At 45.6% G+C, this 19,469-nt stretch overlaps 1 protein-coding gene across 2 annotated transcripts in view; it reads left to right on the forward strand.

Annotated features, from left to right (window-relative positions):
• TTYH3 (tweety family member 3) overlaps window positions 1-19,469 on the forward strand; it is a 1,772,574-nt gene that overhangs the window by 826,235 nt on the left and 926,870 nt on the right. For both annotated transcript variants that reach the window (XM_044089562.1, XM_044089563.1), the window contains exon 7: window positions 4,589-4,664. In XM_044089562.1, coding sequence (XP_043945497.1) covers window positions 4,589-4,664 — 76 coding nt within the window. The remainder of the gene's footprint in view (window positions 1-4,588; window positions 4,665-19,469) is intronic.

Raw genomic sequence — 19,469 nt, forward strand, 5'->3', positions numbered from 1 at the left:
TGTCACTTCTATATTATACAAAGTCCCTCACTTGCGAACCCCCCCCAGGAGTACCCACTTCCTTACTAAGTCCTCTCTTATTCAGTCTCATACCTAACTTCTTAATTTTTCTAGCATGTCGAAGGGCCAGATGCTGGCGTCCTCTCCTGCCCAGTTGGTGAATCTGGGAATATTGAGGCAATGTTACAATTGCCTCATGTACACAGACAACCCTCTCCTCCTCCCACATAACACAAATACTTGCGAGAGATGCAGCTATTTAGCCAAACTGGAGGCTGAGCTCTCTCAACTCAGGACTGGCAAGACCAGACAGGAGGAGAAGGCAACTGCACACACCACAAAACCAGCCTCACATAATGCTACCACACCACTGAATCAAATACATAAACACGCAAAGACATACTCGGAGGCTCTGAGTAAAAATTTACCTAAACAGCAGAGGCCTCCAAAGCAGACACCCAAACAACTGCTACCTCAAGACACCCCACAAGCAACACATAAACCACAAAATCAGTGTGCAAAGCAGTCACAGCTCTTAAGGCCAAATACAACACCAAACATACTTGTCATAGGTGACTCCATAGTCAGACACACTGACGTCCCATTCACCAGGCTGAACAAGGAGAGGGTCACAGTAAGCTGCCTATCTGGCGCTAGAATCCGCCACATAACACAAGCACTCGGGTCACTCCACGGCAAGTACAAATATGACACAGTCATTGTCCATGCTGGTGTGAACGACCTGAGATGTACCTCCCTGGACTACATGAAAAGAGACATAGAGGAGCTCTCTGATTATGTAGCCCAGGCAGGTATGACCCTGATCCTGAGCAGTATCCTTCCTTCACCAAGAATGATGCCACAATATACAGACAAGATGATCAGCTTTAACAATTGGCTTAATGTCTGGTGTCATTCAAAGGGGATCCAGTGTCTGTCTGCCTGGGATGACATGCTTGACAAGCCACGCTGCTTCGCAAGGGATGGCTTGCACCTGTCATCCCTGGGATTCCGGATATTGGCTAAGGCTCTTGCCACCCCCATAGTGCCTTTTTTAGGCAAGGCTCAAATTCTAAACCTACCACCCTAGAAAACAAAAATGGGAAGAAACTGAGGGTAATGCTGCTCAATGCCAGAAGTCTAAATCTCAAAATGCACGCACTCGAGGCCCTTCTCAGTATGGAGAACATCGATGTCTGTGCTGTAACTGTAACTTGGTTCAAGGCTCCTGAGAGCATCCCGACACTATTAGGTTTTACCTCATATCATGCGTTCCGGCCCCAAAACCCGGACCACACCACAAAAGGAGGGGGTGTATCCATATTCATAAAGGATACCCACACCTCCAGGTTGGTGGCAACGCACGAAGCTTCGGAAACCATCCAGGTGCAACTAACCATAGGCAAAACTGCTCTACAAATTGTAGCATGCTACAGGCCACCCTCTCAAACTCAGGAACCCCACACAGCCTTCCTGAAGACACTGGAGGGTATAAATGCATCTCCAAACACCATCATATTGGGTGACTTCAACTACCCGAATATAGACTGGGAGCATTACCCAAGCCCTAACTTTCTAGCCCAACGGTTCCTGGAGTTCATAAATTCAAATGCCATGGAACAGCTAGTCACTGTTCCCACGAGAGGAGAAAATATACTAGATCTCATTATCACAAACATGGGGACAAAATGCTCCACACCGGAAGTATATCCCTCATTGGTGAGATCTGATCATAAACTAATCTCACTGGAAATCCACATCCCGCCCCCACCCCAAACAAAAAAGACCACAGTGAAGAACTTCTCTAAAGCAAACCTCACACTACTCAAGACTGGTGTGGTATCCTTCAAGGCCCCTGAGCCAGTGGAAACCACAACCCAAGCTGCGGAAGCCCTTACAAATGCCTTCTATGAACACCTCCAGGACTGCATGGATCAGGCATTCCCAAATAAAACCAAGACTCTTTCCACAAAGGGCAAACGTCCAGTCTGGTGGACCCCAGCCATTAACAAACTTTACAATAAGAGGAGAAAGCTATTACATGATAGAACAAAATCCATAAAAGGGAAGTCACCCCTGATCATTATTAGTAAAAAAATACGAGCACTCATAAAATCAACTAAGGCCAATTTTGAGAGAAAAATTGCCATGGATTCAAAGGACAATCATAAGGCCTTTTTCAGCTATGTTAGGAACCTGGGTGGAAACTCCCAGATATGCTCAGAATTAGTCCAAAATTATACAAAAATCACTGAATCCACAGACATTGCCAACGTACTGGCAGACAGGTTCAGTGCAAACTTCACCCCCCTCTCCCCCCCTAAAGGAGAGATAACTATCCCAGCGAAGTGTAACCTCCCAGACATCTCAAATGCGCAGGTGAAAGCTGCTCTCTCTAAAGCTAAAAACACAGCATCAATGGGACCGGATGGTGTCCCTGGCTGTGTGCTACACGAGCTAAATGAGGAATTAAACCCGCACATAAGGCAGCTGTTTAATCTCAGCCTTACCACAGGATACGTGCCCAAGGAGTGGCGTACGGCAACTGTGGTCCCACTCCACAAAGGCGGTGCCTCTATGGACCCTGGTAATTACCGCCCCATAAGCTTAACAAGTGTAGTCTGCAAAGCTATGGAGAGGATCATAATGGAGCTCATAAACAAAGATATAGGGGACTTGCAGTCATTGGACCCGATCCAGTTTGGCTTCGTCAAGGGCAGGTCATGCCTTTTGAACTTGGTCGACTTCTTCGAAACAGTCACCAAGGCCATTGATGAGGGAAAGGCAGTCCATACAGCCTACCTTGACCTTGCAAAGGCTTTCAACACAATACCCCACTCTGGTATTGTAGAAAAACTTACCAGCTTAAATATAAACCCATATGTCACAAGATGGGTTGCAAACTGGCTTAAGGACAGAGCCCACAGGGTTAGAGTTGCTGGCGCTATGTCAGACTCCAAGCCGGTCACAAGTGGTGTCCCACAGGGCTCGGTCCTTTGCCCCCTATTGTTCGGCATCTACTTCTCAGAAGTACAGGCCAACATGGGAGGACTTTGGCTGACAAAGTTTGCAGACGACTGCAAACTGGGCGCCATAGTGGAAAGTGCATCGGACACGGATATCCTTCAGAAGGGACTCACGGAAACAGATAGCTGGTGCCAGAGCCATGGCCTGAAGTTAAACGCCAAAAATGTGTAGTCATACCCTTCGGGAAAAACAAGGTAACCCCAAGCTACCATATAGGCGGCAATCCACTAAGCACAGAAGAGGTTATCAGGGACCTGGGGACCCAGGTTGACAGTGGCCTTTCTTTTGACACTCACGTTGCTAAAGTGGTTAGAAAGACCTTCTACATTGCCCACCTGATCATGAAGGGATTCACATCCAGATCTAGTGAGGTCATTGTTCCCCTGTACTCTTCACTTATCAGACCAATGATCGAGTACAATGCCCCATTTGGGATGCATCTCACCCGACATCTGCAGCAATTGGAGAGACCCCAAAAGTACCTCACCAAAAGGATAAAGGGACTCCAAAATCTGTCATATGCTGCCAGATTGAAGAAACTCCAGCTCTATTCAGTCACATACCGTCTGCTCAGAGGTGACATGTGCCTGACATACAAGGCCATGTCCAACCCGGAATTAATGGACATGCTCCACCTCAAAAAATCCAAATCCATCAAAACCACTAGAGCAAGCGACTTAAACCTTAGCACGGATATAAATAGGACGTGCTGGAGGGATAGATTTATCACTCAGACTCCCTATGCTGTGGAATAAAATCCCGGTCCATGTGAGGCAGAGCACCTCGCTGGCTCTGTTCAAGAGAAATCTTGACCTGTGGATGGGAGATCGTAGGTTTACCCCGGGGATCATCTCTGTGTCACTGCTGGACAGAGGCACAACAAACTAATGGGCACAGTATTTTTTCATATAAGGGGTGGCGTAAGCCACAAAACTTTGGGCTAGGCTTATAAATGCCTTAGGGCAGATAGCCTAGTATAAACCTATGAACCTATCAGCCTATGAATTATGTAAAAATCTATTGGGGAATTTTATAAAAGCTGAACAGATATCTGTGCAGATGTTAAAAGAATGGACAGAATAATAATTTGTTTCATGGACAATTTGGAATGAAAGACTGAATGAAATTAAATTTAATGGCAAATGGGTGCTGGCAAGTATATTAGAAAAATATGTTTTTGGTTGTGGGAGAAAGGGTGGGGCGACAGTAATTTAGAGCAGGACATTAATGTAAATGTGATGGTAGTAAATATTATAAATATGTAAATAATAAGACTTGTAGATATGAATTATGATTTACAATAAAAAACCCTACTCTTTCAGTAAGTACAGTGGGATCTTTTACATCCACCTCTTCTATTACCAGTATAGGCAGATAGGGGTCTCATCCAAAGGACAGATTCTTGACATTGGTTTGTCATACTAAGACCATTAGCAAAGTGCTCTGTTGGACTTCATAGTGTCTGGCAATAAAATGTTAATTTATCTTATTTAGAAAGTAAGTTGCTTTTCTCAAATTTAGACCAGTTTGTGTCTTTACTAACATATTTTTTGTTTTTTAGGGTGCCAGTGATTTTTGTGTTTCTCCTGATGCTTATACTACAAAAATGGCTGCAAAGTCTCAGGTTCTTAGCAAAGGTAAGCACAGAACTGATTGTTTAGAACCCTGTTGTAATGTTTGCTAGGAAAGGGCAGGCTGTCATCTGAAACATAAAAACTGTCAGTAAGAGTATATATACTGAATTTCAGAAAATGCATTTTAATTTGTATTTCTATTTTGGGGAAGGGATAATCTGGACCCCCCCAACTCACACAACTCTCTCAACTGTCCCTGTTTTTGCCTCATTTCTTGACCAATCCTTCATAAAAAATTTTGATTTTCTGTTAAATCACTGAAGGCTACAGTCCACCAATAATTCCAGACAAACTTTATTATTCAGCAAGTGCATGTTGATACAAAACCTGTTCTCGTAACTTTTTTAAGAGAATTAGAATGATATTGAAAACTTGCCTCCCCCCCAAGTTATTTCCGGCTTTGTCCCTGATTCTTGATAAAGAAGTTGTGCTTATGGGCGCAGGCACACACACACAATATGATCTCTCTCTCTCTCTCTCTCTCTCTCTGTGTATATATAGATATATAGATCCAGTTTCAGAACACGGAGTGTCAAAAGAGAAAGACCATATGGTTGCTTATCTGAATTGTGATACATAAAACATGCACAGAGCACTTTGTTTTTGTAGCAGGGCCAGCCCTCCAGTTCTGAGATTGCACTGCATTGGGGAAAAAGGACAAATTCCTCTATTCCCTCTATACTGCAGTCTCTGTAAAAAGCGGTCTTGACCTTCTCCACATTCATTTCAGACCACTGACCATATAGTCTTGATCTTTTGACACGATGTTCTGAAACATCGATCTTATGAATGGGACCTTTAAAAAAAAAAGTGTGTGTGTGTGTGTATATATATATATATATATATATATATATGTATATATATGAATGAAATCTCAGTGTCATACAGCTGTTGGAACAGTGAGAAAACCAGCAAAAGTGATGGAATATAAAAAGATCACAAATTGCTGGTCTTCTCATGTACGAGATTGTGGTATAAGTAGGTACTGAGTATTTGCCCTTTCCTTCACTGTGGTGTGATGTCAAGTTGGTATATATAATTATCAGGGGGTGTGCTAGCCAAAGGGGGACTTGTCTCCCTGCAAAAGAAATTGTTTTAAAACTTTTTTTAATGTCCTTGAGTATTTGAATTTTGAAATAATTGTTTTAGTACTATCTATCTATATATATATATATATATATATATATATATATGTGCATCATATATATAAAATTGTGACCCAGCTAGAATGATTCCCGAAATATGGCAACTGAATAGCCAAAAAACAAATTTGTATATATACTAAGTCTGAGGTACCGTTTCTCAGAATATTCCCTTTTCTCTGAGATGTGGTGATCTTGGAGTTGGTAATTCGGGGGGGGGGGGGGGCTACAGGGGGAGGCACATGTGACATACTTGCTGTAATATAGTGTGATACAGTTGAGTGCCATGCATGTGAAAGTTGATGTGAAGTGACATCCAGTTTATTACCATGGTAGTATCTCATCCACACTTGACATAGCTAACTTATCAAAAGTAGTGTCACCATTGTACTGACACTAATAGTCCCTAGGTAGCAAGTTACATGGAGGCAAGAAGCCAAGAAGGTGTGAGCCTGACAGAAATTTTTTTAATTCTGATTATATTTTTCCATGGCTTTTGGCGCTTCCTTTTTATCCTAGTTGTGGGTTGTAAAGCCTTTCCCTTCTAGGAGACTGGAGCTTCCATGAGACCTGCAGTGGTTTCTCAGTTATATAAGCAGTTGGTGCTGCAGTTGTAGATGCTGTTTGGGGATGTCTGTCTTTGAGACAAGTTAGCTTAGCTAGTATAGTTTAATTGAGAAGGTTTGCGGACAGCTACAGAACTTGAATTGTGACACAGTGTTTCTTGTAGCGGAACCTGGAGGAAGACAGTTAAGAGTCCTTGTACCTTAATTGAGCATCACAGCTCAGAAAATGTGCATATCTTGCAAATAGTAAATAAACAAATGCACTAAATTGTACAAAATGTTATAAACTGTGTTTAGTTTTTTTTATGAACAGCTCTTTGTGAAAGCAATAAATGTAGATGTATCTGTTCCCTTTGACATACCCTTTGAAGAATAAGCAGGAGTTGAAGACCCACAGTCTCTGTCCATTACGGTGGTGATGTTCTTTCAAATTACTTTCAAGTGTACATACAAAAAGAGAACATCTGATGTTATGTAGTCCTATCTCGCCTACATTCTTACCCGTTGGCCGATTTTACTAGCTCTAAATCTTTCATTGGCTGGGCTAAGCAGGTATCCCATGGTGCACTGCTCTATATCCCCAGATCTTGTTTGCCGCTCATGTAGCTCGGATGTGGTCTCGTTTGGCTGTGGCTAAGTACCCTCTTTTTCTTGTATTAAGAAAAGTTTTGATTCATATCAAAAGCTATTTTCATAGCTATTTGTCTGATTGTCTTAAGTTTTGTTGAGGTTGTGATTGTGTGATTGTTGTGTGGTATCCCACTGACTGTTCCTCGGACTAGGCCTGTTTCAGTTAAAGGGCCTAGTTCTCCTCATATTGCCTTCTGTATGAGTACGGTCTAGACCGTTTAAGTTAGAGGTTTGGGCTATTCCCTTTCCTTGTGGGTTTCAATCCCTTGTTGAGAGTTTGTATTTGCTCTTTAGTGTGTGTTTGGTCACTGTTCAGTGTTTCACTGTTTAGCGTTCATTCACGCATTTGTAGTGTGAGTGCCTTGTGTTCTCTCAGACTTGGATTTTGCCTTTTTGGCGTAGTAGTGAAGATGTCTAAAGATCCCAAGGAGCACAAACCTTCAGGTTTCAAAAAGTGCTCTAAATGTGGGCACAAATTGTCCATTACCGACGGGCATTCCATTTGTGTCTATTGCCTGGGAGCCATCCATCTGCAGGAATCCTGCAGTTTTTGTCATGCATTCAGTCCTACAGTTCTCCAAGAGAGAAAGAATAAGCTAATCTTAAAGGGACTCTTGAAACCCTGTTTTGAAGAGGCTATGGATTAGTCTTCCAGTGGAAAATCAAAGTTTGGCAAGTCAAAAAAAGAGATCTCCGGCTCAGTCAGCTTCATCGGAGCCTCTGGAGAAAATCTGAAAAACTACATCGACCTCCTCGGCTCTACTGTCCTCAGGGCCGCAGGAAGTATCGGTATTGATGGAACCGGCGTCGGCTCCAATTTTATTCGAACCTCTTAGGAGCCGATCGCCCAGTCTCAGACCAGTTTCTCCTGAGAGGAGATCCCATTCTCCCTCCCTGTCTTCCAAATCCTCCAGGACCCTTTCTGATGTGGATGTTGACAGGGTGGTTCAGAAGCTCCTCCAGTCACTGGTTTTGACAATTGTTTTCGGCTCCGGCCCAGTCGGCTCCGGAGCCCATCCCAACCCCCCTGTCTTCGATCATTCCTCCTCCGAGCGCATCTCTGTCTTTGGAGCCGGAGTGTTCCATGCCGTGTGATGTTCCTAGGCCGGCTCTGATGCCCCTTTGGCTCCATTGGCACTGGCATAGGCTCCGACCCTGTCAGCCCCGTCCTCAGGGTTCGGGACTTGGGATTCTTCGGTCGGGCCCGAGGGGGACTTTTCGGGGCTTATTTCTGTCCCGAGCCTCCCTCTCGGTACCTCGGCTCGGGGAACTTCGACCCCTGTAATGGCCTCGGAGGCTGGTCGCTCCACGGATTCGAGGGGACTGGCCTTCGAGGCTATGCGGACCACGCCGGCCAGATCGGCTACATCAGGTGGGTTGGTCACTCTGTCCCCCACCACTCCGGTGAGAGCTTCTGACCACCACCCATCCATGGACAGCAGAGAACCTGGGCCTAGGGATACCCCCACGAGTGGTCCCCAAATTTCTGAGGGTCCCTCAGTTTGTGCTTGAGGAGCCCCCCCAGAAAGAAAACGTGCAAGAGGAAGCACATAGACTCCCAGGATGAGTCTCTCACCTCTGATACTGACCTCGAGGAATTGGAGGGGTCCCCCAAGTCATCCTCTGATGATGTTTCCTTCTCCGATATCCTGGAGATACTGAAACAGAGAGGTGACTGGCCGTCCAAAGCCCCTTCCGAGGAGTATTCTTAAGGCTTTTAGTGCTCAGCCCTCCACCTCCTGGGTGTCTCCACCCTTCGAACTTCTTGATCTGATTTGTCGAAGAGTGTGGGAAAACCCTGATTCTGTGGAGCCCGTGCCCCGGCATTCCAACAAGTTTCTTTCCACCCCCCAGGGCAAAGAGTTTCTGTCTAAAGGAGTCCCAGTAGATGCCATGGCGGTGGCGGCAGCCACTCAGAAGGAAGTAGCAGAGTCTTCTTCATCTGTCCATCCTCCTAACAAGAAGTCTAGGACCATGGATCGGTACAGGAAGTGTACCCTCTCGTCAGCAACCTTTACCTTATGGTCGCTGAATTACCTATCTCACTTCACTCTGCTCCAGAGAGATCTCCGCAAGGAGTTAGGAGATACTCTTGCGGGTAACGTCCCTGTAGCGGTGGCTCAGACAGTTAATGCCCAGGTCTCTACCCTGAACTCCATTGTTAACTCATCCATGCAGCTCATTTCGTATGCAGCCGAAGGAGCAAGTAGGGCAGCAAGCTCAGGGGTCGCCCTTAGAATGCAAGCGTGGCTGCGCCTGTGTCACTTTGCAGAGGCCTTCAAGTCTTCCTTCACTGACTTTGATGGTTCTTCTTTGTTTGGACCAAAGTGAAAGACACCCTCACCAGGTGCGAGCAAGAGGGAAAGACCCTGTCTGCCGTAGGGGTCCATTTTTCCCTTCCTTCTAGGCCTTATCCCAAGGCCCAGCGGGAGGGGGGGGGTGTGGTTCAAGAAATCAGAGGTTTTTTTCCTACCGCACAGGGTGATCCCCCCTCCAGAGGTAGGGGAGGGGGAGGTTATTCAGGGAGACGTCGCCCCAGAGGCAGAGGGAGCCCCCGCAATTCGGGAGACCGCTATTCCTTTCGTAGCTCTCCCTACTCAAGTTCCTGAGGGAGTGCCCGACTGTGCTTATCCGGAGTCAGTCGGGGGTCGAATTTCGTTATATCCGGAAGCCTGGGAAAGCATTACCCAGGACCGATGGGTATTATGGATAATTTCCGGAGGTTATCTCATCCCATTTACATCAGACCCCCCTTCAGTCAGAAAAATCCCAGATGTTCCACCCAGTCAAAGGGATCAAGCAGCCTCAGAGGTCTCAAAGCTGCTAGGAAAAGGAGTCATCCAGCGTGTCCCCTCAGACCAAATCGGATTAGGGACTTAAGATTCTTTTTGGTGCCGAAAAGAACAGGGGACCTGAGACCCATATTAGATCTCAGCTGACTGAACAGCTATGTACACAAGTCCAAGTTCCGTATGGTCACACTACCGTATGGTCACACTACAATCGATTCTCCCATTGTTGGGAGAGGAGGTATGGACGTGCTCCATCAACCTCAAGGATGCTTACTACCATGTGAAAATGAACAGGGCATCCAGGAGTCACCTATGCTTCCGGCTGGGAGCCAGTCATTTCCAGTTTCGAGCCCTGCCCTTTGGTCTCACCACAGCCCCCAGTGTGGCTACCAAGTGTATGGCGGTAGTGACAGCTCACTTGAGACGTCAGGGATTCCAAGTGTTTCCATATCTGGATGACTGGCTCCTTACCGCCCCCACCAGGCATCAACTTGTTCAAACCAGGGAAGCTACCATCACTCTGTCACTAGTTGGGTATAACAATAAATTGGGAAAAATCTGCTTTATTGCCCTCGCAGTGTCACCTTTATAGGAGCAGAATTAGACACCATTCGAATGCGAGCATTCTTACTGCAGGTAAGGTTCAGAGTCTTACAACAGATACACATGCTGATACCCCTGAGGCAAGTGAAGGCAAGATGGGTTCTCCAGCTCCTAGGGACCATGGCAGCAACAATCGTGTTGGTCCCTCTAGCGAGATTGCACATGAGAATTCTCCAATGGCTCCTCTTTGTTCAATGGTCTCTCCAAAGACTTCCATTGTCTCACCCCATTTTTCTCACGGACAGATGCAAGCAGGACCTCGGTTGGTGGCTGTGCACCAACAATTTGGATGGGGGAAGGCCCTTTGTTCCACCCATCCCTTTTGCCACTGTGACCACGGACACCTCCCAGATGGGGTGGGGGGGGCATTATCTTGGCAGGACAGTCCAAGGCACATGGCAAGAGCATGAGGTACATCTGCATATAAACGTCCTAAAGATGAGAGCAGTGCTACTTGCGTTGCAGGCACGTCAGAGTGTTCTTCCTCTAGGGACGATTGCAATACACTCAGACAACATGTCAGCAGTGTGGTACCTAAACAAGCAAGGGGGAACCAGGTCTTACCCTCTGTGCAGAGAGGCCATGCGAGTGTGGCATTGGGTAGTAACTTCCCAACAGTTTCTGGTGGCAACGCACATTCTGGGGAAGTCCATCGTGATTGCGGATAGGCTAAGCAGAGCTATTCTGATGCCTTACGAGTGGTCTTTGAATTGCCTGGTTGCAGAGCAAATCTTCAGCAGATGGGGTAAGCCTTGCTGCGACCTTTTTGCCAGCCCCCTCAATGCGAAATGCAGCAACTACTTCACGCTGATCTCCCCCCCCCCCCAATAGGGGTAGTCACCCAGGGACACTCTGGTTCACGATTGGCCCTCCGGTCTGCTTTATGCTTTCCCTCCGTTTCCCTTGCTGTCAAAGGTGATTCAGAAAGTGCAATCCTTGGGAAGCAGAATCATTCTGATTGCTCCATACTGACCTCGCCAAGTTTGGTTCCTCTTTCTTCAGAAATTCATGGAGGACACTCCTTGGTCTCTGGACCCTCAACCAGCTTTACTGGCACACATATTGGGACAGTTCCACCCCTCCCTGATGACCCTCCGGTTGACAGCCTGGCTACTCCACTTCCATCGTTAGTCAGACTTCATAATTTCTCACCAGAAGTGGTTCCATATATTATCGTCCTCTCATAAACCATCCACTAGAAAGATTTATTCTAGTAAATGGAAAAGGTTTTCTATCTGGGCACATACCAGAGGCATTGATCCTTACACAGCTCCAATCGCTTCAGTCCTGGAGTTTTTGTCTATGCTTTTCCATCAGGGTTCCGCATCAGCCACTATCAAAGTTCAACTGGCAGTGATCTCTAATTTTCATGTAGCGAATGAGCCTAGTCTCATGGCGCATATACTATGCAAGGTGTTCCTGAAAGGTACTCTGTTGCTCCATCCCCCGGTGTCCGAACCAATCATGCCCTGGGATCTCAATTTTGTTCTACAAGCCCTTACTGTACCACCTTTCGAGCCTGCAGCTACCTGCGAATTGAAATTCTTGACCTGGAAAACGGCCTTCTTAACAGCAATCACTTCAGCAAGGCGAGTTTCAGAAATTCAAGCCCTCTCTATCAAACCCCCATACTTAATCTTCCATAAGGGCAGGGTCTCTCTTGGACCAAACCCTTCAATCCTTCCTAAAGCGGCTTCCGTGTCTAATCTAAATCAATCCATTGAGTTTGCCTGTCTTCTTTCCCCACTTTTCTAACAAGGCAGAATTTAGATTTCACCAGTTGGATGTACACAAACAATTATGCTTCTATCTGCACCGAACAAAAGATATCCGGAAGTCTGACCAACTTTTTGTTACCTTTTTGGAAAACTGAATGGGGTCTCCAGTCTCCAGGATCACCCTATCTAGATGGATATCTTGTTGTATCTCTTTCATCTGTCAAGCAGGAGGTAAGGATCTGCCATTTCTGGTCAAGGCTCACTTTACTCGGGCTGTTTCCAGGACTCTCTATTAGGATTTCACTATCAAGTCAGATTGTCAATGGATGATATATGTGCTGCAGCTACTTGGGCTTCTCCTCACACATTTGTTTCTCATTACAAATTGGATGTGGTCTCCAGAGGCAGGTCTTCCTTTGGCTCCACAGTTCTCTGGAGTATTTTCCTATGAGCCACCCAGGATGTAGGTGCTAGGGACGCTGTCCCACGGGTAGGAATGTAGGCGAGATAGGACTACATAACATCAAGAAGTTATGTACTCACCGTAATGTTTGATGTATGTAGTCCATCTCGCCTCACATTCTTACTTACCCCCCCCCCCCACCTTCCCCCTTCCTGGAGGATTTGGAGGTTAGGTTGTTATCTGCAGAGTTCCATTGCTTAGCTTATTCTTTTACCTGGATGTGATGTGTGCATGGAGTACAAATGAGTTTCGCAGCAAACTAGATCTGGGGATATGGAGCAGTGCACCATGGGATACCTGCTTAGCCCAGCCAATGAAAGACTTCGAGCTAGTAAAATCGGGCGAGTCTGAGCCGATATTCTGCTCCGAACCCACAGGTAAGAATGTGAGGCGAGATGGACTACATACATCGAACGTTATGGTGAGTACATAACTTCTTGATATAAAAAGAAAAAATGCAGAACAAGCATTTGCCTTTACATTAAGATAGAACTTAAACATCAGTCAATTGCTTATACATTCAAAAGTACTAGGCCAGCTGCGCTTGCGGGTCATTTTAAGCCTAGCCAGTTTCCCTTCTGGTGCTTGAATTAACCCATCTTATTTGGTTTTAGAGTGGCCTTTACTCATCCTATGGTCGATAATTATAAATGCGAAGTTGTTCTATCTCGCATTCATTCTTACTGATGGGTTCGGAGCTGATCCTCGGCTCCAACTCGGCCAACTACAAAAGCTTGAGGTCTTCAACAGATCTTCCCCCAGATCTCGTTTGCCGCTGCAACTAGATCGGACGTTCACCAGCTCTGATCAGTGAAAATTGTTTTTTCTATCTTAAAACTTGTCTTAAAAGCTTAGCTTAGATATTTAGATAGTTGGATATTTAGATAAATAGTTAAATATTTAGATATTCAAAGTTACTTAGTTTCAATGTGTAGTTTTAAGTGGCCGTGTTGTTTTAGGCCTTTAGTCTCTACCTATCTCTTTTTCTTCATAGTGTGTGTTCTGAGTTAGAGCCCTTTTATTTACAGGACAAGTATTTTGATATTTAGATAGTAAGAGTTTGTGTGCTGTTGATGTACATATATATTCTTTATCTGATAATTAATTTTCACTTTATCTTAGAAATCTCATTATTAAGAGTTAGTGTTGATATATTCTTCTCATAGCTTAGAGAGTCTTGTATTTCTGTGTGTGTTATACATACAGAAGTTTTTTCTCTGTTGAGTACTGTTAGGATGTCTAATCAGGAGAAAGAAAAATCCAAGTCTGGGTTTAAAAAATGCCCAAGATGTGGACAAAAGATGTCCATCACCGATGGACATACTGTGTCTATTGTTTAGGTAAGGTGCACCTACAAGAAAACTGTTCTATATGCCACTCTTAGTGCTAGAGTGTTGCATGAGAGGAAGAGGAAACTTATGGATAGAGGTCTTTTGAAATCCTCCTTCCAAGAGTCACTGGATAAGACTGACAATTCAGAGCCGAGAAAAAGTCCAACTCCAAAAACTGGGTCAAGTAAAGCTTCAACATCGGCTCCACAGCCAGTGGAGCCAACTGTTGTTTTGGTTAGGAGCCAGTCCCCGACTTTGGAGCCGGTATCTCCTACGTTGAAATCCCCCATCTTATAATCGGTGCCTTCATCCACAAATTCTTATTAGGCCTCAAGTAGACTTTCTGATTTGGATGTGGACCATGTGGTGAAGAGGCTTTTGCAGTTACCAGCACTTGCAAAAATTTTATTGGCACCGACCCCTGGGACTTCTGAGCCAACACAAGTTCCCCCCACCATCTTCTGTTCCTCCTTCGATCTGCCTCGCAGTTTCGTAGCCAGCGAGCTCGGAACCAATGATCGTGGAGCTCTCAGGGCCGACACCTACCTTAGGTTTGTTAGCCCCAACTGCCCTGATATCTTCATTGCCAACCGAGGGATCTCAGAGCCGCTGATTGGGTCCGGGGCGGGTAGTCGAACCAACTTGGTTCCGACTTTGCCTCTCAGGGTCTTGGCTCGAGTGAGCTTGGCTCCGACCTCGGGCTTGGTCCTGGTGCCGGGAGAGTCCCTTGAATCCTCGGATCCAGGGGATTCCTCCCATCTGGGCCGAGGGGCCTTCAAGGCCATGAGGAGGGCATTGTCCACACTGACAACCACTCCATCAGTATCAGCAGCACCCTCCCTTAAGCACCTGTGTCTACCTGTACAACACACGCTCCATTAAAGCATAGAGATCCTGAGCCTCAGGAAGCCCTATTGGGTGAGCCATGCTCTTCTGAGACCTCTCCAGAAGCTCCCACTGAAGAGGTCCCCAGGAAGAGACTTTGCAAGAGGAAGCATCTGGACTCCCCACAGGAATCCGTCACTTTGGATACTGATTTAGATGAGTCAGAAGGGTCCCCACAGTCCCCCTCAGAGGATATCTCATTCGCAGATATCCTAGAAATTCTGAAACGGGTGGCCGGAAATCCCTTAACCCTACTGATAAGTCGGTTCTTCTAAAGGCTTTTGGGTCTCAACCCTCCATCTCTTGGGTGTCTCCACCCTTCGATAAGTTAATTGAGTTACTCTCTCTGAGGGCATGGGAGTTCCCCAGATGCCACGGAGCCTTTTCCCAAGAAGCCTAATAAATTTCCCTCAAGACAAAACATTTCTCTCTAATGGAGTGCCCGTTGATGCTATGATGGTGGTAGCAGATACCAAGAAGGAACTATCAGAAACTCCTACATCTGTTCATCCTCCTAATAGAGAGTCCAGGATCATGGACAGGTATGGGAAGCGTATGTTTAGTTCAGCAGCTTTTTTCCTTCGCTGAACTATCTCGCACATTTTACTAGGTTACAAAGGGATCTCCTGAGAACTGGGAGATACCCTGCAGGGTTCAGTAGCTGCAGGAGTTTCTGGCAAAGTAACTTCCCAGGTCTCTACTTTTTAATTCTGTTGTGAACTCTTCCATGTGTCTGGTATACGCAGCTGATGGAATGAGCAGAGCAGCGGGTACAGGAATTGCCCTTAGGAGACATTCCTGGATGCACCTATGTTTCTTTGCGGGACCCTTTGTCTTCCTTTATTATCACCCCTTTTGACGGCCCGTCCCTTTTTGGACCAAAATTAAAAGGAAACACTTACCAGGAGTGAGAAAGACGGAAGGACTTGCCTGCCATCAGAGTACATTTTTCTACCCAGAGTAGACCCTACCCCAAAGGGGGGGGGGGGTGGAAAGATGTGGTTCCATAAATCTCAAGGATCTTTCCAGGACACTTGTGGTGAACTCCCCTCTAGAGGCAGAGGAGGGGGAAATAATGGAAGACGCCATCCATTCAGCAGAGGGGATCCGCAGAATCAGGGTGACAGACATCAGTTCTTTGGGAAGCCCTATCAGCACCCCTGAGCGGAGGCCTGACTGTCCATCTCTGGAGGCAGTTGGGGGAAGCCTTTACTTGTACCTAGACACCTGGCTAAAAATAAGACAGCTGGGTACAAAGTATCATATCCAGAGGATACTCCGTTCCCTTTGCTACATCACCCCCTCTTGTGAAAAAAAAATCCCAGACGTCCCACTCAGTCACAGGTTACAAGCAGCCATAGAGGTCCAAAGGTTGCTGGAAAGAGTCATCCAGCCAGTTCCAGCAGACCAGAAAGGATCCGGAACTTACTCAAGGTTCTTTTTAGTTACAAAGAAAACAGGGGACTGGAGACCTATTCTAGACCTCAGCAGACTAAACAAGTCTGTAAAAAAAGACAAAGTTTTGGATGGTCACATTACAGTCAATACTCCCCTTTCTGGGGAAGGACAATTGGATGTGCTCAATAGATCTCCAGGAAGCGTACTACCACATAACAATGGACAGGCCATTCGGTTCATCTATGCTTCCATCTGGGAGCCAGTCATTATCAATTTCGCGCTCTGCCCTTTGGTCTCACTACAGCCCCCAGAGTGTTCACCAAATGCATGGCAGTAGTCCTGGCTCACCTGAGATGTTTGGGATTCCAGGTGTTTCCATACCTAAACGACTGGTTCATCACTGCCACCACCAGGCATCAACTTGTACATGCAAGGGACACAACTTTGAATCTCTGCAATCAATTGGGGATTATCATAAACTCAGAAAAATCTGCCTTATCGCCATTGCAACAGACCGTTTTTATAGGAACAGAACTAAATACAGTCACAATGACCTTAAGCCTTCCTTCAGAAAGAGTTTGTCTTTTACAAAAACAAATCCTAGACCTGCTTTCAGAGACAAAAGTCCCAGTCTCAGTGGTACTCAAATTGCTAGGAACAATGGTGGCAGCAATTGCCATTCCTCTGGGTCGGATGCACGTGTGAGTACTACAATGGCTCCTGTTCTCTCACTGGTCCTTTCAGGATCTCCCAATGTCACACCAAATCTTAATAACGAATACATACAAGAAGGACCTTCAGTGGTAGCTGGCATCTCAACAAGTAACTCTAGGCTGTCCATTTGTTCTACCCACTCCTATAGCCACAGTGACCATGGACGCTTACTTGATAGGGTGTAGGCGGGCATTATCAGGGAAGAACAGCCCAAGGCACGTGGAAGAAGCACAAGGCTTATCTGCATATAAATGTCCTGGAGATGAGACCAGTACTCCTAGCGTTGCAGTCCTTTCAAGACTTCAAGAAGGATCCAAGTCTTATCCCCTGTGTCGAGAGAACCTGAGAGTATGGCAGTGGGCAACTTCCACCCAGCACTTTCTGATAGCAACACACATCCCGGGGAAATCCAGTGTGATAGCAGACAAGCTAAGCAGGGCAATTCTCTTGCCTCACGAGTGGTCCCTAAAGAAACAAGTAGCGGTAAGCAGATTCCGCAGGTGGGGCCAGCCTTGCTGCGATCTCTCTGCAATCTCAACGAACACGAAATGCAGCAGATACTTCACCCTAACCCCCCTCTGGGGCATGCCCCAAGGGATGCACTGGTGCACAATTGGCACCTGGGTCACCTTTATGCCTTCCCCCTTTCTCTCTAATACCGAACGTATTACAGAAAGCAAAGACTGTGGGAAGGACCATAATCTTAATAGCCCCTTACTGGCCTCATCAGATTTGGTTCACTTCCTTCAGCCTCATCTATTGGAAGAGGTTTGGATCCTGGACCTGGTTCCAGATCTGACCCATTCATCGGGGGCTCTTCATCCTTCTCTCCACTCCTTTAAACTGACAGCTTGGGTGCTCCAATTCCAAACATAGCCAGGATTCACAACCTCTCAGCCGAGGCCCAACATATTTTAACATCCTCTCTTAAATCATCTACCAGAAAACTATAGCTTAGCAAATGGAAGAGATTTTCTATATGGGCATCTCAGAATGGTATTGACCCCTACCTAGCTTCAATTTCATCTATTCTGGCATTTGACTAAACTTTTCAATGAAGGAGCCACTGCAGCTACCATTAGAGTTGAATTAGCAGCAATCTCAAACTTTCATCTTGGTGTCCAAGGTTCTAATGTCCATGTCACATCGACTCTAAAGCCTTTCACAAGGGTACTATTCATTTGAGACCACCCGTCAAAACTCCAGCCATGTCATCTAAATGTTGTTCTTCCCCCAAATTATATTACCTCCTTTCGAACCAGCCTCATCCTGTGATTTGAAATATCTCTCATGGAAGACCATATTTTTAATAGCTATCACTTCTGCTTGGAGGATTTCTGAGTTACATGCTTTGACCATCAAACCTCCTTATCTGATTTTCCATAATGACAGAGTTCCGCTCAGAACTAATCCATCATTTTTACCCAAAGTTTGTTCAGACACAAATCTCAACCAGTTTATTGAATTGCCCATTTTCTTCCCTAAATACAGAAATAAGAAAGAACACATGCTGCACAAACTTGATGTTCATAGGCAACTCAGATTTTATTTGGACAGGACCAAACAATTCAGGAAAACAGAACAACTCTTTGTCTCTTTTTCGGAATCAAAAAAAGGTGCTCCAGTGACAAAAGTCACCTTGTCAAGATGGTTATCAGATTGTATTTCTTTCACTTACAGTTCACTGAATGCTCCATTACAACAAAAAATAAAGGCCCACTCTGTTAGAGCTGTATCTACCTCTTCAGCATTCTCTGCTAAGTTACCATTAGATACTATTTGTGTAGCAGCTTACCTGGTCAAGGCCACATACCTTCATCACTCATTACAAAGTAGACAAGGCCTCCAGGGACAGGGCTTCCTTTGGTTCCACTGTTCTGAAGAAAATTCTCCCGTGAGCCACCCGCGAAAGCAGGTGCTTGGGATGCTACCCATCAGTAAGAATAAATGGCGAGATAGAACAACTACACATAAAGAAGTTATGTGCTCACCATAACGTTCCATATGAGTTAATCTCGCCTTCATTCTTATGTCCTACCCTCCAACCCCCATCCAGTCTACTTGTGGTCTGAGACGTCTCTTATTTATGGTGTATTGTCTTTTATCCAGTTCTTAGAGTGGCATATTAATAGTCATAGGTAACCGGTTGGCAGCAAACAAGATCTGAGGGAAGATCGAGGTGCATCATGGATAAGGAGTTGGCCTTGAGCTGGTTGAAGACCTCGAGCTTTTGCAGTTGGCCGAGTCTGAGCCGAGTATCGGCTCCGAACCCATCAGCAAGAATGAAGGCGAGATGAACGACTCACATGGAATGTTATGGTGAGTACATAACTTCTTTTTCCACCTATTTGAGGGTAACTGGGATTATACCTTGGATAACTTAAGGGGCTTCATGCATGGGATAAAACATTTAGGATCTGTATCTGCTCATTAGTAGTACAGGGGGCAGTCTTGGGTAAACTTTCTGTCCTATACATAGATCCAAGTTGCATTTGAGTATGGAAAGGGATGATTTTTGTTTTTATATGGATGGAGAGTGTGTTCCAGAGCAGCAGTATCCTTGGTA

This window comes from Protopterus annectens, chromosome 12.part0, assembly GCF_019279795.1.
Source record: "Protopterus annectens isolate FY-2018-M chromosome 12.part0, PAN1.0, whole genome shotgun sequence".
Taxonomy (NCBI): Eukaryota; Metazoa; Chordata; order Ceratodontiformes; family Protopteridae; genus Protopterus; species Protopterus annectens.